General features: G+C 37.4%; 1 protein-coding gene across 2 annotated transcripts in view; it reads right to left on the bottom strand.

Annotated features, from left to right (window-relative positions):
• vps13b (vacuolar protein sorting 13 homolog B) overlaps positions 1-25399 on the bottom strand; it is a 394105-nt gene that overhangs the window by 276881 nt on the left and 91825 nt on the right. For both annotated transcript variants that reach the window (XM_014010833.1, XM_014010832.1), the window contains exons 18-19: positions 23676-23810; positions 20834-21013 (exon numbers count right to left, since the gene is read on the bottom strand). In XM_014010833.1, coding sequence (XP_013866287.1) covers positions 20834-21013; positions 23676-23810 — 315 coding nt within the window. The remainder of the gene's footprint in view (positions 1-20833; positions 21014-23675; positions 23811-25399) is intronic.

The following is a 25399-nucleotide window of genomic DNA, read 5'->3' as shown; positions in this document are numbered from 1 at the left end:
TTAACAACTGTAGTTTTTCCGCACCCAATTGTCGGAGAAAAAAACTTTTTTTAAAGTATTGTTACTCACAGAGATTATTAAAAAAAAAGATGTGGACATTCGTTCAGCCATTAATCCATCTTGCTAACGTAAAGTCGGCTTCTGCTCCGATGATGAAGATGATGAAGATGAGCTCGCAGCAGAGCAGCAGCTGATAGCAGGCGGAAGCTCATTGTTTGGTAGGCAGATATTAAAGCAAAAATGCTCGGTTTGATTAAGATTATAGTTCTCTGAAAAAAATGCTATAAAATTTAATTATCTTTACTTTTCATGATAATTTTCTACTGCCGATATATACCATTAMCGTGAAGGGGTACAGTTTATACCGTTATATGAATTTGAGGTCATACCGCCCAGCCCAAAATTCACAAGAGTTGGTGTTTCTCTTAAAATCTTTTAACTTTGATACTGGCAAATGTATCAGCTGGACAAAAAAAGAACTCAGAATAAAATAGATATCACATAAATGATTTGAATTAAACTTATCAAAACAAGCTYAGCACATATTTTGATATGACATATCAATCAGTCTTGTATAGTGTTTTTCTAGACACTCAAAGATGCTTCACATTATTCATTCACAAACTGATGATGGTAAGCTACATAGCTGTGCTGGGACAGACTGACGAGAATCTAACTGCACATGATGTTCAAATATTCTGACTTGTTACATCATACTTACTGGTGTAAACTCTACTTACTGACTGAGATCTACATGCCATCTCAAATAGACTGCACACAGTGAAATGGCTTAACCTTTTCAGCTTTCCAGTACTTCGTAACAGGCCCCGGTRAAAGCTGACCTAGTGCGTGTAGACCACCACATGTGTAGACAGCTCATCTCTCTTCTTGACTGGAGAATCAGTCTGAATTTAGTGCCTCCACCTGGCCAGAGATCCACTGCCTGTCTAAAATCACAGCCTGACACYGACACTTTAAAACACAGCAGACTCATTCTGTAGTCAATCAGCAGTCGTCTCATCCTTCAATGATGCTAGCTGAGACAATCCATTCTTTACTTTTATGTTCAAATCTATTTTTACTATTATTCTAATCTTTTTGTTGCTCAATAAAAATGTGTCAGCTGTGGATTCATGAAATGRCATGTCTAGAAATCTTGCACAGGATTAAAACTTGTCCCTTGACAAAATTTCTGAAAATGTGTTTCAATTAAAATTACGAAACACAAATGATTACTTTAGTTTAGCTTCACTGCAAATTTTATTTAGAGCAGATGTACTCTAAAATGTCAGKCTGCGTTGTAGCACAGCCAACTTCACACTCTAAAAACTACAAATTACACATCTGCTGTTCTACAAGCATACACATAAGCATTATAATCTTTAATCACTTAAAGCAACTGCCTTTTGGTTCCTGGTCCATGTGTCTCCAAAATCAGTGCGCTTTAAACCTTTTATTTCTCCAGCAGAACAGAAAACACAATGAACCATATGAGMGCACCTTAGTGTCAGATCAACTACAAGTCAGGCTGTGGTTCACTAAATACTTTTTTTAAAATCACTCCAGGTACGACCAGCCAATCATATTGTGTGACACTTATGTCAAAGGTCTCGCCTGCTTTTCCCAGGCATACCAAAGAAGCAAGGCCCTATTAGTGCTGAAAGCCGGGGAGCTGACAAGAAGCTGTGAGGCATGAAAGCCTGGAGCAAAGTCTGCTGCCTGGCTGCTGAGCTTAGCCTCAAAGAAGGAAGGCTGTGGCCCAAAGGCAGAGTGTCGGGCCTCACGTCAGGCCAGTCTGTGGACGTTGAAAGCTAGTTAGGCTAATACACACTGTGGGTACAGAAACACATTAGCCACAGCTTTCAAAACATGGGATCATATTTCAATCTGAAATGTTTTCCTTCATTAATTTCAATAATGAGCGATTTGTCAGTATAATGTATGTTTTTTTTTTTATTCAAAAATCAGCTATGAATGGAAAAAAGAAAAAAAGCATTTTAAATTTAGGGCTTTAGCTCAAAGTGGGACTTACTATTGACTTCTTTTAAAAATAAATCCCTTGGGAGTAAAAGGTATTTGTAACTGAAGTAGGGCAATGCTGCAGATAAGACTAGGGTGAGAAATACATTTGCAGGAAAAGTTAAATTAATGGCAAAAGGTTAAAGAAAAGTAAACAAATGAAGTGGCTGTAAAACTCCAGACTTCCCCGTGTGTAAAGTTATCACACATCAGCACACAAGTCAAGAAATTAGGTCACAACTGCACTTGTTTGAGCTGCATGGTGTAATGGAGAAAAAGAAAAAATAAACAAACATAACGGGTCCTCAAAGTCAGAGAAAGACAACTGGTCATAAAAGTGTAGCTGAGTTGAAAATGACCAGTCTCAGGGCTTTCCAAGGTTTGAAAAAATATTGGGCTCAGGTTACCAGAAGAAGCTGAGAGGGGAAAGGGAGCAGAGTGCTCTCTTCACCCAAAAACCATAACTCTCACTGAGCCATGGTCTCTGTCACCAGAAGATGCCCTGTTCGGTGCTCCCCATCACCTTTTAAATAAGTTTCCATTGACAGCTTCCATTAACATTCTTACCAAACCTGGCAGGCAAGTAGATGGAGGTTAAGTGGGGTGGGGGCCAGAATCAGTTGTAAGGTCTAAGGGGAAAGAGCATATGGGTGAGGGATGAAAAGTACAATTTGAAAAAAGCCATTGAAAGAAAGGGTCTGAAGAAAACAGTAAATTTGGTGAAGTTCAGGAATGGGTTTGGATTCATGTGTAAAAGTAGACCCTAAAAACTGATTTCTGCAGCACCAGAGCAGACCTGCAGCGCTGGCAGCCCAATTCAAATATCAAACTTGTTTAATAAATTCAAATTGCCATGTTTAATATGAAGAACACAGCATGGTGTATTCAAAGGTTTTCTTCAGGTATTTGGGTTTACTTTCACTGACCAAATGTAATTGTTAACTCAAAATTGGGATTATGTGAGAGGGCATGAAGGACCATTTGTCTCGTAAATGTGTCTGCGGTCCTATGATGGACTGAAGACCTGTCCAAAGTGAACCCTGCTTCTCACACAATAACTGATATGGATGGGCACTGGTTCTGCTGCACAGAAAACTGAAAAATAAGATGGATGGATTTTCCAACTTTGAATGTGATGCTAGTAACTTATGAGCAGTTTCCACTTTTGCAAACTCTTTTTATTCCCAGCAACGTTTAAACAAATTTTCCTTTACTATTTACATATCAAAATGTAGGAACATTTGATTTCCTTCACTCAGTGTTTCACTCACAGTTACAGGATTTACGTTCAAGTTTTATTCCAACAAATTGTATTTTTCAACTTCCAAGCAATTGTTCAAATTCCTATCAAACAAATCTTAAATCCACACATTCCTTTAAATATTTTAAGTAGATCCAATCTTGGGCACCCCATTTTCCTTTAGCTCCAAGAAAAAAAAAGTCTTTGGATGTACAACCAAAACGAAAGAATGAAGACTCTCAATGATTTCCATTATTGAGCCGAGAGTTTTAATTTTGAAACAGGAAGTGAAGGGTCTTTTAAACTAATCATGCCCATTAAATATAACTGTAGACATCTAAAAATTGAAAATGGGACACTTTTGAGTTTTTTATTCCCATAAAACGTAGTTTTTGAAGAGTAACAGGGAATGAAAAACAGGTGTGTAGTTACCAAGATGACCCTAATGAGCCACTACCAGCGGTTTTATAATTTCTTCGTCCAGGATCGTTTTATACATTTTTATTCCCTTTGTCTAATAAAAAATAGGAATTCAGTTATCTTTGATTAGATTATTACAAAAGTTCCAGTTCTTATTTTTATTATTTCCAAAATAAGTTAAAATGCTCACAAATTAATAAATTGAAGCTAAGTCAAACTGTGCAAGTGTGTCTGCATGTGTGTTCAAAAGTGTCTGAAAAAAGATCCAAAGTTAGGGACACACTTTATGATAAAACAAGCAGAAACTTTATTTGGTTACAATAAAAGATTAATCATTGTGTGACCCTCCAGTCCCAGGTCAGCAGTAAACAAGATGGTGGATCAACTGATACTAACCAGGCTACTGAGAACCCCTCTCCCTGCAGTCATTATCTGTGAGCTGAAATAAATTACTTTTGTCATGCTGGATTAGAACTATTAGCGTCATACAGAGATACACACTGAAATCAATAAGTGCAGCCTTCTGCTTTTTTGTTAAGCATCACCATCATGGCAGTTTGTCTGTGTAGTAAATGCACATACAAAATGTCAAGTTGGACTTAAATCATTTGCAACTATTAAAAAAGCTATATTTTCAGTGTTGTGAAAACAACCTATTTAAATGGATGCAATCTTATTGTGGCCTAGCTGTTTTGAGAAACACAGTTAACCCAACTCTCCAGAGGGAAATTTCTGATTTAAAAAAAAACAAAACAAAACACGACTGTCAGCATTCATATATTTGCTGCTTTTAGGGGCCAATGCATCGATACTTTTAATGTCCTTTTATTATCTCTACATTCCTAATGAGTGTTAACGAATAGTTGCAAAAATGGGAATTGAAAAATGTCATCTGGAAGAAGAGAACTAAGACTATTCTGGTATAAACTAAGACTTTACCCTGGGCCAGCTTGCATTTAGCAAATAATATCGTTACAGCTTAAAGCTTGAAAAAAAATGTACTTTTTTTTTATTTCACCCAACAAATTAAAGTGTCTGTGATATCAATGTCTGGTAATAAGCTTGGATGCATTTTTGGGTGGATAACATTAATAACATATTGCAATAAAAAAAATCACATTGCTGAGATGAACAGTTAAATATTCACATTTGAAGTAACAGGATGTGATGTCAAAGGGGAATGTCAGAATGTGAATAACTATATAGCATATACAAAACAATAACAATAAATAAAACACAGACTGTAGGGAAAAATCTGATGTTTCTTTAGATTATTTTAAGTCTTTATCAGAGAGCTGAAGAGTCAGAGTTCAAATAATATTGTTTCAATAATCAAAGACCAGGGAGTTGCTTTCTTTAAAGAGTTCCCGTTTGATGCAACTTCCTGTTTCACCTTGGCTGAGCCAAGTTCAAAAGAAAAGAGTCAGTTATGTGACAAAATGAGTAAAATTATGTATTATGTCAAGTTTCTTAAATATAAAGGTGTTTTCTTTGAATTTTTGTATTTTAAAAGATATGCATAATAGTCAGATATTTTTTTCTCTTCATTGCTCTCTAACAAACGATGATAAAGCTCAAAAAGAAAAAATAAGTAGGTCCTCTGGATGGGCTGTTCTTTAGTGAAACGTTGATAAAGCTGACTTTTAGTTMATTTTAAAAGCTTTCCTGCACATGTGAAAACCCTGAAAGTCTATTGATGTGCTAATTGTCACTAATGAGAGTCATCTGTTCTGTGAATGAAAGTTTATAAGAATAAAGGAGTTACATGAGTGAGTTCAACGTTATATGGTGTGTGGTATATTCCATTCTTGACTGAGCCCATCTTTAACTCCCTCAGCCTGGTTCTTATCGAATGATTCTCTTAATGACTCTTCTTTTTAGTCTGTGAAAGTTGTGAGAAATCCCTCTTACTGATACCACTGCGGCAGACTCCCTTCACATAACCATTAGCTTAATTAATTGCATGTTTTTACAATCTCCCAGGTTTAATCTACATTTCAGCATCAAAAGAAATTTCAAAGATCATACGCAGTCTTAGCCTTTCTGTACTTATACTCCTCCTCCTTTTTAATCCCCTTTTCAACATCATCACTGTTGCTTTATGTGGACTTTGCTCTCAGAGTTTTACTCAGATGATATTTAGTATAGCTGGTGCTGCTGTAATTCTGTGTGGTAAAGCTTTGCCCACAGAGTGCACACAAACTGATTAGCTCAACAATGTGGCCTGGGAAAATCTGTATGAAGCACATAATAGGAGGGAGTTGAAGTGGAGGAGAGTTTGTTGGGGGAAAGAGGCAATATGAGGTCTTGGTACAAGGGAGAAGGCATGCTGCGACAGCTGAGCTGTGAAAAAGCTAATAGGCTCTCATCCCCTTCCCACGCCCACAATGTGTTTTCTGATGGGCACTCAAGCAATGAGACACATATTGGTTTGGCTACTGGTACAGAACTCCAKCTTGCTTGCTTTGCTCTGCCTATTCAGCATCTGTATGAACCCTGGTTAGCCTGTATGCGACTCRAGCACTGGCAGAGTATGAATCAGTAACCAACTTTTAATGATGTGAGGAGGTGGTGATTGATCTTACTGGCTGGAACAACAGTAATGAGAGATGAAAGACAGAAGCTTGGCTCGCAGACAGACACTGAAAAACTAAGTGGCGTGATGAACAGGGAGCCACCACAAACTGATGTTCGTCTTTGTCAGCAAAAATGGCAGTGTGTAAAAAGAGAAGTTCCCCGTCACAGGACAACCTCTGAACTACTGCCTGGTGCAAAAACATATCTGTATAGTAGATCTGGAAGCATCCAAAATGTCACTGAAATACTACAGTCGAAACAGAATGAAAGAGTGGCAGTGAAATCTAACTACACTAATTCAAATGTGCATAACTACAGATGTTGTTTTGGCTCTTCAGTCAGCCTTCACATTATTTTATCTACTTTGTGAGAATAAAACCCTAAATCCTGATTAACTGACGCAGGGAAGCCAATTGTTTTGATTTTGCTGTGTGATGTTTGATCTGACTTTGTGGAATGCGGCGACCTTTGATCCAGTGACAACATTCAATTAGTCAACGTTCACACTGCTGGCAAAAGTGACCCAAATCCCATTTTTCTGCCCATACGTGGTACATAACTGATTTTTTATGACCGTCTGAATGACAAATACAATCTTTTCAAATCTGACCCAAGTTTTTTTTTATGTCACACTAAAATCAGATACAGATCCAACGTTTTTCAAAGCGACAGTCTGAACGGTCATGTCGCATTTCGTCCAACTTTTACATCCATACGGATCAATCCAGAAATTGATAATATTGATACAAACACCACAAAGTTTAAGGCTCAAAACTCTGCATGTCTTCAGCTACAGAGCAGACATCCAGTTGCTTTGACTTTTTAAAAACGTTCTAAATGTTTGTCAAGTCTTGGGATGACTGAAGTTAAACCAATATATGATACAAACTGTGGTCTACCAACATGTTGGATCAAACCAACACTAGCATGATGTGATCAAAACTCAAGTTTTTTTCTTGCCTCTACATTTATTCGCCCTCATTCCAAAAGTGCAATTCTGAACAGGAGTAAATAGGAAGCAGCAAGATTAAGTACCTCACTGGACAAAACAAGCATGGCAGATAATTTAGTAGTCCTGATTAAACAACTTATATTGCTAACATTTGTAGCATATTTACTTTTCTAAACAGCATGCTGAGTGTCATTTTTTTCTGCACATGTGGGTAACTTAAGGGTCATGGACTGCTGACTCAGTAGATTGACGGAGGTTGGATTTAAACTATAATGTGAATGACCTGGCAAAAATATCCAAAAGGAGCTTGATTCATTTCCCTACATGAAGCATTTGAGTCATTTGGTCTCATCTATTTCTTAGTCTCACTATGATACAAAAACAGAATGCACAGTATAATTCTTAAAGCGATGTAAAATGGCCTGTGCCAAACAGTCCCATGAGAGCTGTAATATCATGTAAGAGGCTAATGCAGCAGCAGCTTTAGACCCACACTTCAATCCTATCCTACCTCCAGCCTCAGTTTTGATTTCGTTAAACCTCCGTCTCTGTGCATGTCCCTCAGCCTTACACTCTAGTCAGGCTTTAAGCTCTGTGAGAGTGGCCTAAGTAGCCCAACACTTCACAGATGAACAGCTCCAGTAATGGGCCATGATTGACCTCAATAACTAGCTCTGAGCAGGTTCCCTTGGGTCTAATCTCCACATTATCTGCCTTACTTCAAACACACACACACACAGATTGTTGAAACATGATAAGAGTGGCAGCAACTTTTTACAGTAATGTTCACTCAAGTCACTGTGATGGTTGAGACTGAACACTGTTGGTGAGTTCTTAGAAACTTGGCACGTAGCTGGAAAATAGCCATTCAGGGGTGGCTTGTGATGAGTCTGTCAGAAAGGCAGCTCCGATGCTATGATTTGATTATCTTCACCCATGAAAATTAAATTTCACAAAGGTTATGGATCCAAAGTGGGCGTTCATATTTAGTGCCCTTGCAGTCAGAAAAGGAAGCCTCTTTCTGTGTACCACAAAGCTACTGTTCCTTCAACTAGTCACACTTTTTGGTCGACAGATTCCTTCATGCACAGCGCCTGTTTCGTCTCCATATGCATTTTTGGCCATTTGGCTATCTTTATAAATGTCTGCTTCTGGGTACAACAGTCGGATTCTGGAAGCAAATGGTTGGAGCAAAATGAAGCGTCCAAGCACTTTCAGCATGAACAACCATGCCCACAAACGTCTGACCAATCACACAATAATTTCCTATATGGAGGGGGGTGAAAGTTCTCTGAAGGGTTGTGACAAGAAGGGGCCAAAGACTCGAAGCTGAGAACAACATGACACTGTTTTCGTTATGCAGCTGCAACAACGAGAGCTAATTTTGCCATTTTGGATGGAACACGCAGATCGCTTAAATGGTAAAACTCTGGTATTGATCTCTAGACTGAAAATCTAAATGCAGAAACACCCACCCAGTTCCACAAACCTGATCACTTGGGGCTGAAAGGAGACCCAAAATAATTCTCAAAGCATAGGATTTAATCTGCTGTCTTCAGGTCATGTACTGACAGAACTGTATCAGTGACTGAAGGAGGACCAAGTCAGTATTTGGCATCAGATTTTAATCCTGTGGCTCACAGGTACATACAGCTGAGTATTATCTAAAGCAGGTATTTTATAATCTCTTGTTCAGTAAGGAACTCCATGCAAGAATTTTTAACTTTATGTACAAGAATGTTTAATAAATTTCTTTCTGGGAGTTTTCAAAAACATAMAAGAAATGTATTTTTTTGTACCATTTAGTTTAAGGAAGATTTATCAGAAAGAAAAGTTCAGGCAGCAGCTTAAAGCCATCAAGCTGCTGCCTGAAACAAAGCCAAACTGTTGATTTAACACTCGATGGAGTGAGCAAACACATACAAAGAAAGAGGGGGAAAAAAGCATGATAGATGGACAAATGAAAGTGTGACAGGCTTCTGAAAGATTGTAATGGAGGAGCCTATGAAGGGAGATCTCATGTCACTTCACACTTCATCTATTGTGTCAGTGCTTTTCCATACATCTGTACGCATGTGCACGCACTAACCAATGAGTGTAATTGTGTTTGTCTATGATGTGTGTGTTTGTGTGAAGTGGTYAGATCAAAGTCAGCAGGCGCTTCATTCCCACCTGCTCTCATTAGTCTTTGGGTCTACAGACCACCTGTTTCTGGTCGCTGTGGCCTGCTCCCTTGGGACACTTAAAACTAATGCACACTACTGTAGAAGTATACCAGGCTGTATGGCTATGGCACCAAAGAAACAAAAATAAATGTAACATGTAACAAATTTATTTTATGAACAATGAAGTAAAAATGAGTCATGATTACAAGAGGAGTAAACAGGCACTAAAAGTTGACTGATTTAACGGTATGAAAACATTTTCTTCAATTTATCTAAACAGCAAATTATGGAGAAAAATGTTTCTAAAATGAATCTATTAAAAAAATAAAGCGTGTTTCATATTGCAAAACCATGGGAACTCTTATTGGATTATTTATGTGGCATTCACAGTTCTCTCCAATATCTTAAATTGAGATTAAAGATAACTTTGTTCCCTCGTTCCCACAGACCTTCCAGTATGGAAAAGAGATCAAAACTGGAAGGGTTTATAGAGAACATCTTTAACTTTTGCTCTGCTCTCAGTGTGCTTGATTAAATGTAACATTTTGAGATCCCAGAGTTCTGAGAAAAGCATAAATCATTCTCGCACAGCTGTTGGTGTGCCTAGGGAAAACACATGCTATTCCTCTCCCTCTTTTTCTTTGTCTTCTCTATGATCACCAGCCCACCCGACTCGCTGGTCCCTAAACTAATGAAACTCAGTGAAGGCAGTGTGTGTATGTTGGTGGTGTTGGGGAACACCTGCAGACTTCTGCTAGTCCCACATTTCAGCTTAAATCTCAGCTCATCGCATGCCCTCTAACCTTTACATCCTTTACTTAAGCTTACTGGTCCCATCTAAGGACCCTTTGGTCTTTTAAACCTATCAGCATTAGCAGGCACAAGACCAGGCTGAAGAAGATAGGTCAGCTGCTACTGCCCAGGAATAAAATAAATAAATAAATAATCATGCTTAGTCTTTTAAGAGTTGCTAATAATTCACAGTAGGAAACAAAGCTGCTCTTCTGGTCTTAGAAATTCTTGTAACACTTTCTACTGAATAAATGACCAGATGATACAGATCTACAACCAGATCTCCGATAAATAAGTCACACTTGTAAACAACCGTTTACTGTCTACAGTAGAGGCATTCAGTGAACACTGATTCAGTGTCAGAACATGACACTGAATCAGTGTTCAATGAACTCCAAAGCAAACACAAATTTATAGTACGCAATCATTATCAGATGACTTTCTGACAATGACGGGACAAAATCTAATCTTAAAAAAGTTGCCAAACAAAGCTGTTTAAAAATACCAAAGAAGCAGTCACATATGTTTAGCTTTAAATTTAAATTAATAACAGTGTTCTTAAACTAAGGAAACATATGTACCATACCTCTCAGCCCACTTGAACCCAGTTGAAGGGTCAAGGGTTTTTATAAAAAGAATTCCCCATTTGGAACAATGTCGATTCACACACAATTACTAAAAAGACAGCTCTCTGTGTCAGAGGTGTTTGGTCAAATGAAGTTTTCACCCAAACTTTAAATAATTAAGAGTGTTATTTTATAATATGCAAAACATTCTGACAACCTCTGCACCTTTCAAACCTCACATTAAAGCCTGAAAACATTGATATCAGCTTTTTAAAAATTGTTAAACCTAGTTTGAAATATTTAAGTAACAAAGCCAAATAAACTAGGGGAAAATTTCATCAACTAAGGAGAAGTTATTATAAGTTCAGGAATAACTTTAGTCATTTTCAGCTTCAGAAATTCATCATTACTCAGGAGAAATGCTTACAGAAATGATTAAAATGACAATAACAGACACAAGGACACAAGGTCATGCAAACAATTTCATCAAGTTCAGCCATGCTCATTAAACAAAACCATTACAAATATTTAGTAATGAACAAAAAATGGCTACTTTAAATGACAGAGAGGGATTGAATTTATTACACTTGGAGCAAATGAAAATTTACATTTATTGCACTTTGCCCTATATAGTCTATCTTTGACCAAATGGGAGAACAAACCATTCTTCCCTTATTGCTCGTCAATAACTATGTCTACATGCGCAATATTCTTTGATCGGACTGAAATGTATTTGGATTAAATAATCCGAACGTATCGTTTTTATGGGCAGATAATTTATTAATCCCATCAAGACAAATGTTTACATGAAACAGGCTTTTATTCAGAAGTACTGACATGATTGGGTTGTAAACTATTTCTAAAAAAATACACAGAAGTAGTTCTACGTCCATGATGAACATAAACAAACATTCTCTGTTTTCTGTGTGCCCAGAAAGGACACGTTACTGCACTCTGTGTTCCTACACTTTATACAATCAAGGTGTTCAATAAGTTTGAACTTTTCAAAGTTTTTAATAGAAATGTTGTTTCGCTAGCTGACCAATTGTGCTTCCCTGACATGTTAGCATCTAGCCAGGTGGAACACATGTACAGTCAGGTCAGTTTTACAGGTCAAGTTACTACACCAAGGGACAAGACAAATGGCTAAAACTGATGTGAACCTATTGATTACAGCAGCTTTTGAGGCATTTCAATATTTGTTTTCCTGAGGCCTTCTTGTTAAATGTCTAACAACCATTTTACCAGCTGAGAAATGAGAATCTTTCACATATGACTGTTCAACTCTCCAAAAATAAGGGACACTTTTACAAGGGCAGTAGTGTGCATGTCATTTGACGTGGAATTGAAATGTATATTGAATAAAAAATGATAACATTAAACAGAGGTGTCTATACAGTTATATCCTGTGTCTACAATGTTTCACAACCACTTACACCTTGAACAAAAATGCTTTAAGTATTTGTCTTCCTGTTGAACCTTAGACAATGACCCAAATGAGAAACAGGGCAGAGAGGTGGGTTACAGACTCCAATGACCCTTCAGTGTAGTTGTCCCAACAGTGACTTGAAAGCATTAAATTCTAACTTGTTTTCAGAACGGAGGAAGCCTTGTGAATGAGAGGTGAAAAGTCTGAAAAAGTTTGAACCCATTTGGAGCTACAACTTAATTAGAATATATCATGTTAAACTGTGACAAGAGTTGAGGGCAAGATATAAAATTACTAAACCCCTTTGGATCTATTAAAAAGGGCCATTTCAAAGCAGAGCTACTCAGATCTTCTGTGTTAAAACCCATGCCTTTAATTGAGTTTGATTTATTAGAATGTTCCAACCTCAACTCCATTAAATAAAAACATAGTCGAAATCCGCAGGAGTTCTGCAAGTGTACAGGAACTCCCTTTTAACCACTGCTCAAAACCCCCTAACCCACTCTCTTTATTTTCTAAGTAAACTGGAATTTTGTTTCAGCTGGTAAACAATAAGACAGAAAACAGATGTCAATGGCCATATTTTAAAACTACTTCATCTATGAGAATTAGAGCTTGACATGAAAAGGTTACAAAAAGTAGGATTTCATTAAGACAAAAATGTGTCCAAGCTGATATTCCATTGCCACAACACATACATTACCCAAGCAATTATTATGGACATAAAAAAACAACTAATTTGTGGCTTGTCTTAAACATATGTCCAACACAATACTATATCATAGACAAAATCCAGAGAGAAATGGTCCAAATCAGAGAAATTTATAAACACTTGTTCATGTAAAATCTATCAGACACTTATGTATCACAAAGATTTGGACTTATGAGGCTTTAACAATGATAAATGAAGGAGGGAATAAATAACTTCCGGAATGAATGTCCACAAGCAGTGTTGGCAATTTGCAGAGCTTGTCAAAACTTCTGAGACTGAGACAACACAGCAATTACATATGAACTGAACTTTTTACAGCTACTAATACACACACTGAAAGTCAGTCATTTGCAATGCATTGTGGTCTAATTAGGTCCATGCATACTTCCGGATAATTGAACTAAGCTTAGTCTAAACGGAGTTCAAATCTGTCCAGCCATTAACCTTCTGGGGTGGGGGTGGCCGATTTTACACACGCACAAAGCAAATCTGCAACCTCCACATATTGAGGCATTGTGGTGATTTTTAGCGATCTTTTTACAGACTGGTTAGGGATGTTTTGACTGAGCCATACACTCCTGATAAAAATCTTAAGACCAGTCAAAAAAGTGCAAGAATTTGCATTTTGCACTATTGGATCTTAAGAAGGTTCTAAGTAGAGCTTCACAATGTTAAAAGAAGAAACCAGTGCAAGAGACAAGAACTTTTGAGCAGGGAATTTTCTGAAAACTGCATTTACACTCAAACATGATTTTTTTTCAGCTGATCAAAAGTTTAAGACCATAGACTCAGTAATGAGTAGCTCCACCATTCTTGCTGATGACTTCAAACAATAGTTTAGGCATGCTTGATGCCAGTGTTTCCAGGAGGCTAGTGGGAACGTTGCTCCAAGTGTTGAAGATGGCTTCACGAAGGGCATCCACTGTCTGGAACTGATGTCCATTTTTGTAAACTTCCCTTGCCATCCATCCCCAAATGTTCTCAGTTGGGTTTAGATCCGGGGAATATGCAGGATGGTCCAAAASAGTGRTGTTATTCTCTTGGAAGAACTCCTTTGTCAGGCRGGCATTGTGAACTGCAGCATTGTCCTGTCGAAAAACCCAATCATTACCACACAGACGAGGGCCCTCAGTCATGAGGGATGCCCGCTGCAACATCTCCATATAGCCAGCTGCTGTTTGACGCCCCTGCACAACCTGAAGCTCCATTGTTCCATTGAAGGAAAACGCACCCCAAATCATGATGGCGCCCCTACCACTGTGCCGTGTAGAAAACATCTCAGGTGGGATCTCCTTGTCATGCCAGTAACGTTGGAAGCCATCAGGACCATCAAGGTTAAATTTTTTCTCATCAGAGAAGACAACTTTCTTCCACCTTTCAATGCCCCATGTTTGGTGCACCCTTGCTAAGTCCAAACGGGCAATTTTGTGGCGTTGAAGAAGACGTGGTCTTTGAAGACGTTTTTTGTTTCTGAAGCCCTTCTCTCACAGATGCCGTCTGATGGTTATTGGGCTGCAGTCAGCACCAGTAATGGCCTTAATTTGGATAGAGGATCATCCCGTGTCTTGACGGACAGCCAATCGGGTCCTGCGGCTCAGAGCTGGTGAAATTTTTTTGGGTCTACCACTTGACTTTTTTGTTCCATAACCCTCAGGATCACTTAAAAAATGCAAAATGACTGTCTTACTGCGTCCAACTTCAGCAGCGATGGCACGTTGTGAGAGGCCTTGCTTATGCAGCTCAACAATCYTACCGCGTTCAAAGTCAGTGAGTTTTTTTACTTTTGCCATCAGGAGGTCTTGACAGTGTAAAGACTTGACAGAAAATGACATGGAATCCAGATTTTTGCACAGCTTTTGACCTTTAAAGACTATGGTCTTAAACTTTTGATCAGCTGAAAAAATCATGTTTGAGTGTAAATGCAGTTTTCAGAAAATTCCCTGCTCAAAAGTTCTTGTCTCTTGCACTGATTTTTTTCCTTTAACATTGTGAATCTCTACTTAGAACCTTCTTAAGATCCAATAGTGCAAAATGCGAATTCTTGCACTTTTTTGACTGGTCTTAAGATTTTGATCAGGAGTGTATTGTTACACAGTCCTTCACATGTACGACATTCAACTCTCGTGCAGCCTTGCACTTTCCTTTTTCAAGTTATGACTAAAATTAATCTTAAAAGGGATCCCTGATTAGTTGTAACATTAGATTTTATTTGATAAACATACATTTTAACTGTAAAATAAAGACTGTAAAAATACTGTAGGATGTTTAGTTTTGTAAATTGTTCAAAAATATATTTTAAGACGGACGGAGCCATTTTATTTACACACAAAGCATTCTGGGTAAATGATGACGTGGATAGGTCCTCGGTGCAAGGCTGCTAGCAAGCTATATCCACCTTGAAGGTTAATCTTGGACAATATCTGACGATTGACTCTTTTAAATGAAACCAGAGAGCGTTGACAGAGAGGAGAAGGTAGAAATGACTCAGCCTGTAACTGAAAATATAGATGGAGGACAACAGAGCTGCTTCATGGAATAAGAACCTCAGCTTAGCCTGTTAGCCTTTGCGCTAGCGCCGATGCTATATTGTCCCATATGTATTAGCTCAGCGCTAGCATGACAAGCTAACAAGCTAAACTGCGGTCCTCCATCCATATTTTCAGTTGCAGGCTGAGTCATTTTTGTGTTCCCCTCTCTGTCATGTGGATGGAGGACCTCAGTGAYGAGAGGAGAATGTGTAGCGCTGGGGGCTGAAGCGCCTTGTTTGGATTTAAAGAGACTGCCTCAAAGCGAGTTGTTCTGCTTAGAAATGGGGTGGAAGAAGGGTTTGTGGAGTTACAATAAGGAGGAATTCAGACCAAAGTATTGCAGTTCCACAGACCCCAACAGAAGGATTTAAATGTGAAAAAGATGGATTTAAAAGCATTATATGTCTCCTTTAACAAAAAACAGACCTTTACGTGGACAACCAGAGGAGTTTTTGCACACACCCAGTCTGCTCGTCTTTCAGTATTCACAACACTTTGAACACAGCGTATATCCAGAAATAAAAAGAAAGGTTTTTAGTTTGGTTCTTTTTTTAACTGCAAAATGAACTCTTCTGCCTCAAATTGTTTTAATATTGTCTATGAGAGATAAAAGGAGATTTCCTGGCAAAAATTCAAACTTTTCATCTGTGTGTATGTATCAGAGTGTGTGGCTACTACTACGAAGTCTAATAAAAGTTAATCCCCCCTTGAAAACTAAAAAGAAAACTTAAAAAAGAAGGGAAATAAAGAATATTGTAGAAATAAGGAAAAACTAATCTTATGATAATGAGAACACAGACATGCTGACAGAGTAAGAAGTAAATGAGGAAAGACATTAAAGAAGACAGGAAAAGGGAGACGAGGTATTAGTGAGAAGAACTGCAGACCTACACCACTCAACATCTGCTGGGAAAATTAGCTTTCCTTCTGGGACTCAGCCTGCACCTTCATCACCTTCATCTTCTATCTCTTTATGATTTTGGGGGTTTTCTGCTGTGTGTTTGTGTCAAGTTTTATTAAGTAAAATGTGTACAGACTTTATGAGCCATGAAACTATATGGTCTCCAAAACCAAATAAAAACATTAAACAATTCACTACAAAGAACTTACAGAAGCTCATGTCATTAAACTGCAGCTGTAAACACTATCCCAGCTATTTGTAATATAAAAAAGTAAAAACAAATATTAGCTTTTAAAATTTACTTGCACAACGACTTCAAGAAAATGCATTTAATGTCTGTTTCAATGACTGCTCTCAGATCAATAAATCCTGAAATGTAAGCGTAGTATTTTAGGTTTGTGTGTAGTCAGCTCAATACAAGAATAGGATACCTGAGTGACATCTAAACATGAAAAAAACTGTTTCTTTACACAAACTTCCCATTTTCAGTGGATTTTACTTAAAAAAACATTTCAGGCTTTCAGAGGTGGGGACTCGAGTCACATGACTTGGACTTGAGTCTTACTTGAGCCATTAAAATTATGCCTATAGACATGACTAGGACATTTACACCAATGACTTGGGACCAGGGCTTAAAGTAAAAAAAAATCCTGAGCCTGAAAATTTATTGGTGGTGATCAGGGGTGAAGCACCAAATTCTGGGCCCTGTACACTCTCGATGTCAGTGGGCCTCTATCCATGCCAGTGCACGAGGTGCATAAATAAGTTAAGTTAGTTTGTGTACTAATGTTGTGATCCATGACACTCCAGCAATTTTTGATTTAGAAACATTTAATCTTGAACTTTAGATAAACATTTTGTGCATGACGTGGGCTCAGTTCAACTGTCTGCGCACGTCAAACTAAACACCAAACGTTTATCTTTTTGTGATGCAATAATCATCAAACCATTTTAACTGAGATTATGTTCACCTTCATTAAACCAGGTTCTGTATCAGCCATTTAAACTCACTAAGAATACAGTTTAATAATCAGCCACAGTTTCATACAGAGACACATAGGTGGAGCTCTACAGGTGTGTTTCTTCCTCTCTAACAGGAGCATCAGAAAACTTGTAGTGTGTGTAAAGGACACACTGAAGGGGGGTCTGGGGGTCCTCCCCCAGAAAAATTTGAATATAATAGAGGCTATTTTCTGATTTCTAGTGTATTATAACAGGTTGTTAAATATACGTTTACTTACACAAATAAAGACTTAGTGACAACTAGAGACAGATTCTTCATTAAACTAGTTGATTCGTCCTATTTTTAAACTCACTTATGGCTCAGATAATTAAATTAATGTGATAATTTATTCCAAATAAGCTTAGGAGGTTTTTACATTTATTTTGTTTATTATTAATTTAATCTTATTTATAACACAACATATTGTGCCAAACAATGCTGACACACAACTGCATGTTTCAACCTAAAAACATTAAGAACTTTACCCAATGAACAGGTGTAATTATGATAAACAACAAGCAGTGAATTTTGGTGTTTGACTTTTTTCTGTTTTGATGACAGGTCCACTCATAAACTGACATGACATCATGCAGCTTTCTTCATAATATAAAATAACTCTGTGTCAAAGAATGGTGACGTAAAAATAACTTGTGTCAGTTTCATCAACCTGCATGTAAAATTTGGAACAATTGATACATGACCACCTAAGGGTCAAAAAGGCTCAAATTTTCCGCCTGTTATTTTTGGCTTATTTTACCTGTAAAAAAGGACAATAATTAAACTGCGAGTAAATAATTTTTCACCTTTTTCGATAACAACTAAAATGTTCATTATCTGGCAGTTATTTAAAATTTATTGCATATTAAAATAGTGTATTATCAGTTTTAAATGAATAAAAACCAAAAACGAAATTAGTTTTTTGAGGTTTAAATCACAACAAATGTACCTAACGAAATGATTTGACATCAAATATATGAAATTTAGACAGTATATAAACTACYTGCAGTGAAACTTTTTGATTTTTTTTGTAAATAAATGAAAAAACAGTCCAAAAATGAAAACCATATACATGGCGTTTTCTCTCCTTCCCCCCCAATCTCTGTGTTTGTGATACTGCCAGAAGCAGTTCCTATGAAGCTGCAGACACAGTCCTTCATCACATTAGGCACAATGGGCCTCATGCAAGAACATGTTCATATTCTTTTCCTAAATTTCTCTTACTTTTGTTCGTACGAAGGGTTCATACGAACATGTCACGTCAGATTCAACAAACTCTTCTACCTTCAGGAAAAGGGTGTAAATGAGCTGCGTAAATTCCACCTGTTCGTATCCAGCTGCTCGTGCATGCGAGAGGAGATTAGCATAATTACCACCCCAAAAACACCATATAAGGCTATGTTTCCTGCCTCAGATATCAGGAAGTGTCCATTCATGAAAATGACAGCGAAAACTAAAAAGAAAAACTTTACGAGTTCAGAGATTGAAGTCCGTCTGTCAGAGATCCAGAAAAGAAAATCTGTCATTTTTAGCAGGTCAGCTGTGGAATAAAAAGAGCTGCTAAATGTATAAACAATAACTGTGTTAAATCATTTTCATTTATTCAGAAGCCGCACCGTTGCTCACCGTACACCCCCCCCCCCCCCCCCCCCCCGCGCTGCGCGGTCGCAGGTGGTCTCAGATGCGGGTCTGAAATAAGCGTTTTAAAATGTTTTCAAAATATGTCTGGCACTTTGGAGAAAATCAAGGACTCACTGGAGGGGTTATGTATCCCCTCTGGCCTGGGAACGTCTCGGAGTCCCCCAGGACGAGCTGGAAGGTGTCGTTGGGGAGAGCGGGGTCTCTCTGCTGCTGGCCCCACACCCGATCCCAGATAAGCGGCGGAAAACGGACAATTTATATTGTTAGTCTAAATTATTACATTTAAAATTATAACTCTAATTCAAACAGAATAGCCTATTGTCAACATAATTATGGAGTGTAATTTATTAGACTTGAACTGGACTTGACCCTGTTTACTTGAAAATGACTTGATAATTTAACCCAAAATCTAAAGTTTAAAACACCTTATTTATAAAGTGGGTCCCATTAATTCATTTCACTCACTCCGTGTTGACATATCAGACAGTCCATGGTTTTTCCACACTCTGTACGTATGTGTGCGTGAGCTGCAGCACAACAAATCAATTTAATATAAAAAAAGGAAAATTATAGTTTAAAGGAAGACTATTTTTGATGCTAAGTTTATTTGAATTGTGCATTATAGAGGTGAAATTTTAAAATGCTTTTTAAATACTTTGTAAGTTTAGGTGACACAAGGGCATTTTGGTTAATTTTATCATTAGTATCATTAGTTTCAGCACAACCAAAATGTTGACTACGCTCCGTTCTCCCGTCTTCAAAACACTCTCTCATGTTCTCCACAAGCGTCTAGAAAAACTTTTTTTATTGGTTGCTTTGAACATGTGGTTCATTTCAAGAAATCAGAAATATGGGTGTCATGTTGCATTCAAGCACTTCCTGGTCACAAAATGTTCACTGAATGCATAAATGTAATGCATAAAACATGCTCATAAAATTATGGCAAAAATGATTCATCATGAATCTGGTTTTATTTGGAAGTAAATAAAAAACAAAAACAATATAAAAAAAACACTTTTTTTTATTGAGTTTGAAGTCTGTGCTGTCCAAACCAATTGAAATGAGCACTCAGCATGCTGCCATTTTTGTCACATTAGCTCTTAAATGTGTCATGTTGATACCCACTCTGGAGTAGGCTTGGATCTAAGAGGGTTAATAATAATTATGTTAATATTGTTAGTAATAGTTTTATCATTTCTATCATCAGTTCTTTTTTTCACTATGATGCCAACATGTACAGTAATGTAAATCCAGACTGCGTGGTGCCACAGCTTCTACAAAGGATCACACAATCACGTGGATTCGACACTCCAGCTGGTAAACCTCCATGGAAAACCTCATGTACAATTGTGAGTGGCATCAGACAGGACTTAAAGCACTGTATCACAGCGCATACACACTGGTCCCAAAATACAACAGGGCAGTGAATTTAACAGCTCTTACTGTATATGAAGAGACAATGTGGGCCTTTAGAGACATTAGAACAACAGAAAGCTTTGATATAGAAGAAACTATGAAGTATCAATCTTCACTGAAACCAAAAAGGGCTGCCCCTAAGAATTACTGGAATTCCACTTGCAAGTGTGGAAACACTGTTTTTACGGCCTGACTTACTGAAGAAGCTGGACATTGGACACCATGGATGGACTAAGAAGATACCTGGCTAATGCTCCAAAAAAACAATAATCTGAGCTGTGCTTTAATATCCCAAAAGACAAAATTCAACTTCCACACACTTTGCAGAATGTAAATTTCTAAGAAATCTAAAGCCCCACATCATCCCTCAAAAGCTTACACTKACAGAATCAAAACTGGTTACCTGACATCAGAGAAGCAATTAGCAGCAATACAAACAGCGAGTTGATAGTTTGTTATCCAGCTCAGCTCTTACCTGAGTTCCTGCAGTCATCTCCTGGCTGAGGGACTTGGACTGAAAATGCCAGCAGGTCAGGAGCCAGTAAAGATTCAGGCTTGCGAATCTCATTAAGCCACCGACTCATGTGAAGTTCTTTAGTGTCAGATGGGCCCTGAATGAGGGGAACCAGTTTTTCCTTCACTCCTTCTCCTGACCCTAAAAGACAAATTGTATTTGTAAAATATCATCCCATGTAACCCCCAGTTTTTCATATTTATTTGTTTGAACTACTRTGAATGAATAYACTGTATGTTTTACAGTGTCAACAACAAATTTATTTACATAGCACATKAAAAAACAACAAAAGCTGACCAAAGTGCTTTACAGTTCAGATTTGTATCATTAAAACAGAMGCAGAAGCAGAAACGCACAATAAAACCRAAAATCATCAGCTCTGGTTGAAGCTCAAAATCTGACCGGAGACTGACTGGAGTGTTGATGTTAAGATCACATATGACGGGGCCAGACCATTAAAAACTTTAAAGTGATCTTGTTTTCCATATGAGGTGCTTTGATTTTTTTTTTTACTCTTGCATGAAGATGTTCAAGTCCTTGGTTCTGCTTAATCATAGTCCAAAAAAACTGACACTGCAACTCCTTTAAGCACAATGAGTCAAAGCAGTTTTATGTTTGTACAATTATATGAAAAACATAGTTGTGTTTTATTTAAAGAATTAAAGAGGAAACAAAATAATGCATGGCATAAGCAAATATCAAGTTAGTCAAATCCAATTGTTTTGGTTTTTCAAAACAAAAGTCAATAAAAACAGATCTTAGCTAAAATTGGAAAAACATCTGTGGAACAAAGGCAGGAATTTTAAGGGGGTGGGGGTATTTTCCAGGCATATACTGTAGTTCAATTCTATACTAGGGCTGCACGATATTGGAAAATCTTGCGATAGCAATAATATTGTACATATTGCAATGATGATATCAGTGTGATATGTCTTGTTTTTTCTTTCCTCCCTTTCTAATCTTTACTTAATATTCTGTGACATTTAGCATTTTTGGCAGTGCCGTGAAACTCTGTTCTACTGGCTAAATATTGTGTTAGCATGAAGAATACAACTTCTTAACTTTTCAAATACATTAGTTAACATTTATTGCACTCCAACCAGCCATTGCATTATGAATAGTGCACACACTGATATTGACTATATATTTAATATTTATACATATCAAAAAATAAACTTTGCATCATAGTCTAAACACTTTGAAATTGGCCTCTGTTTCTTTAAGAATCCACTACCGTTTCTGACATTCCCACTTCAGCCCCGTTTCAAACATTGCTTTGAGGGAGGGGTGCTCTGTGGGGCGGGAGCTCGGCTGCAGACTGAGCTCCAGGGAGGAGCTTTGTACCAATGGGCAGAGCTTTGTACCAGCAAGTGTTTAAGTAGCTCCACGTGGCCACCACAGGAGATTCAAGGAATTCAAACATGATGAATTAGTCCAAACAACACTCTGGATATGTTTTTTGACGAGGGAATGACATAATAACATGATATAAAGCTCAAAAAAGTAAGTTTTTTTTATTTGGTAAATAAAATAAAAAYAGTTCATCTGTTGTTCTTATCTTTGTGACTATGTAAAAGTAAAACAAAATACATTTTACATTACACTGACAAAAGTTGACTCTGGTAGATATTGATTTAGAATTACCRTATTTATTCATGCATAATACGATCTCATGTGTAATACGACCCCCACTTTTTTGAGCTTAAAAAGCATAAAAAATTGAATCCTCAAACTACCTCCAATTTCATACAGACTTCAAGATTTTTCAGTCTTTGCAGTCTTTATACATGTCAGTAAAATGATCATTGGACTGTTCATTTTATTTAACACCATATGTACTAAAATGTATTTTGRCAACAAATATGTATCAGCAAACTACGATTTTGAGCTTTCGTAGCAGCATCATATGAATTCTGGCATTTTACACATAGTCCACCAGGATGCACCAACACAAAAGAGACTTCACGTGAGATTTGGGCCATCTTCTGGGGGAAAAGCAGATTACTTCCTATTCGTGAGCACCCCCTCTGGTGGGGAAATTTTTTTCAGGGAAACAAACTTTTTCAGAACACCGGTAGATGGCCGCCATTACAGACGAACATGTGTTTGTTGTTGTTCCAGCAGCGGCTCGTCACACGCCAATGTCATTAGTTCGCTATCATTACTAAAGTGCAGGAATAACCCCCCCCTTTTTTTTTTCACATCATGTCGCCTGCCTGGTTCTGTTATTATCTCACTCTCAAGGACAGAGGAGCATCACAGGTAAGCTCCTTTCAACTGCTTTTTACAACGCGGTCTCATTTCCGGACTCGGGCATTTTGTGAATGAAGCCGATATGTCAGTTAAAATACATAAGTAAAARTATTTATCCGAGTATAGTACTACCCCCCAACTTTATGGATGATTTTATGGATTTAATTTTATGTATTATACTTGACTAAATAMGGTATGCAAATTAATTGTTTTTTGATCTTGTATTTTCTATAGTTTTATCTACTTTAGTTTCAGTCTAGCAGAGAATTGTGACCCTGTGAACTCCTTGCTATGACACTAGCTCAATAAAATATTTGCTATCAAAGATATCACCGCAGTCCAATGACAGCACCCAGAGGAAAAAAAACAGCAGCCGACTCAGATAACTGGAGAGAAACCAAGATTAACCATGAGCAGGAGAAACGGCGCGACAAAGACAGAGTGGAGTGTAGAAGTATGACTTCAAGTAAGTAAAGGAAGAGTCTAGTCTGTCTCACTCTTTCCCTCCTACACAGGCAGTAAAGTTTTAACAGGGCACAGCTGTACACACCTGGGGTCCTGGCGCACACTTTTACAGCTCCCACAGTTCCCGAGGCACATTTCACCATCGCACGGCTGCAGAACTTCAGCTCCAGGTTTTGGACCAAGCCTTCAAGAGTCGGTGACGAGCCTGGATATTTCACACCTTATAAAACAAAAGAGAGACAGAAAGAAAAGTGAATATGAACTGGATTCCGACAACTTTAAAACACCACCTCTGTGGCTCCGTTAAACACTTGATTAGACTTAAATTGGACTTGACCAACAAAGTGTTCTGAAACAAAATACAAACAAAACGGAGTAGGCATCTACACCTGCTGAGGCAGACTCACAAAAGGTTAGGAACATAACATAACTAGTGGCAAACCGGAATTGTATTGGTATTAGTAGTTTTCCTGATAGCAGTGCATTATAGAAGAATCTGGCTTCTATATTTTTATGACATGTGTGTGTATGTGTGTGATGAGGGATTGAGGGGTATGCATAAAATAACAATTTATTTGTGTGTTTTATGTTTGCAGACCATTTGAAGCACAAAAATGAGAAAGGAAAGCCAGCAGGCTCGCTGAAAAATATTATGGAGTAAAGGAAGTTCTTTGCCAAACAGCCTGTTGAGAGAAGAGAGGAAGATCCATCCATCACCTGACACATTCTTCCATTGAGCTAAAAGCTGGCCAAGAGAATGACACTGAATTCTTACATCATCTGTTCCAACAAGGCATTACTGTGTTTTGCAAAACTCTCTGTTCTTAAACACTGGTTCATTTCCGACACGTGCCCTTAACTTGTTTTTTCCCACAACATGGTTTACAATATGTGGATTATTATGTTTTTTTATCTCTCACATGCTTTCCATGTGGCAAAGATGAACGAAAAGCAGAACAAACAATAAAAATGCTTCTGATTAAAAAAAATCAAAAATTGACATCAATTTTATTTATTTATTTATTTATTTATTTATTTATTTTATGTTTTGGTCTCAAACAATGAGACAGGACTGTATTAGTAACATAAAGGTATGAAATGCTCCAAGAGGTTTTAAAATTTCAGAAAAGCTGTTTGGGAAACAATGGCCTTGTAAATTGTTTGCTGGTAAATACAAAACACGGCAATTCTAAAAAAATAAATAAAATAAAATAAAAAAATGCGCATCTGTGTGAATTAATTTCAAACTCTAGAATCTGCTTTTAAAATTACAATAGTCAGTAACTTGTAGTCTTYACAAGTAGAATCCTATAAAATGCCACTTAATACAAAAAAAGCCATCTGATCTGTACTTTATTTTATAAAACACATTAAATCACTCCTGTTCCAAGTTTGTGAAGTATGTGATAATGTTTTTTTCTAAACGTAGCTTTAAGTTGAGCATTTTACTTAAGGTGAAAATGTACCTCTGGTTAGAGGCTTGCCTCTTCATCAGTATAGCAGATCATTATTTATTGATTTTGGTCAAGCAGAATAATTTCCAAAATATATGCTCATCATTCTAGCATACACAGGAGGCAATGTTGAAGCACTCTGGATTGGCAAACAAAGAAGATAGAAAGAAATATGGTGGCACATTTAAGATTTTAAAATATCCTATGATAAAAGCTCTAAGTAAAAGATATGGTAAAAGCACCAGTGGCAATTTGACCATAAGGCTAGAATATCACTTTTCTAATTGCTCTGACTTCACATTAGATATTTAGTTTTCAGAACAGCAATTTTCAATACTTACTGTAAGTTTATATA

This window comes from Austrofundulus limnaeus, unplaced genomic scaffold, assembly GCF_001266775.1.
Source record: "Austrofundulus limnaeus strain Quisiro unplaced genomic scaffold, Austrofundulus_limnaeus-1.0 Scaffold74, whole genome shotgun sequence".
Taxonomy (NCBI): Eukaryota; Metazoa; Chordata; class Actinopteri; order Cyprinodontiformes; family Rivulidae; genus Austrofundulus; species Austrofundulus limnaeus.
Note: the sequence above shows the minus strand (reverse complement) of the source record. Positions and strands in the feature narration are given on the sequence as shown.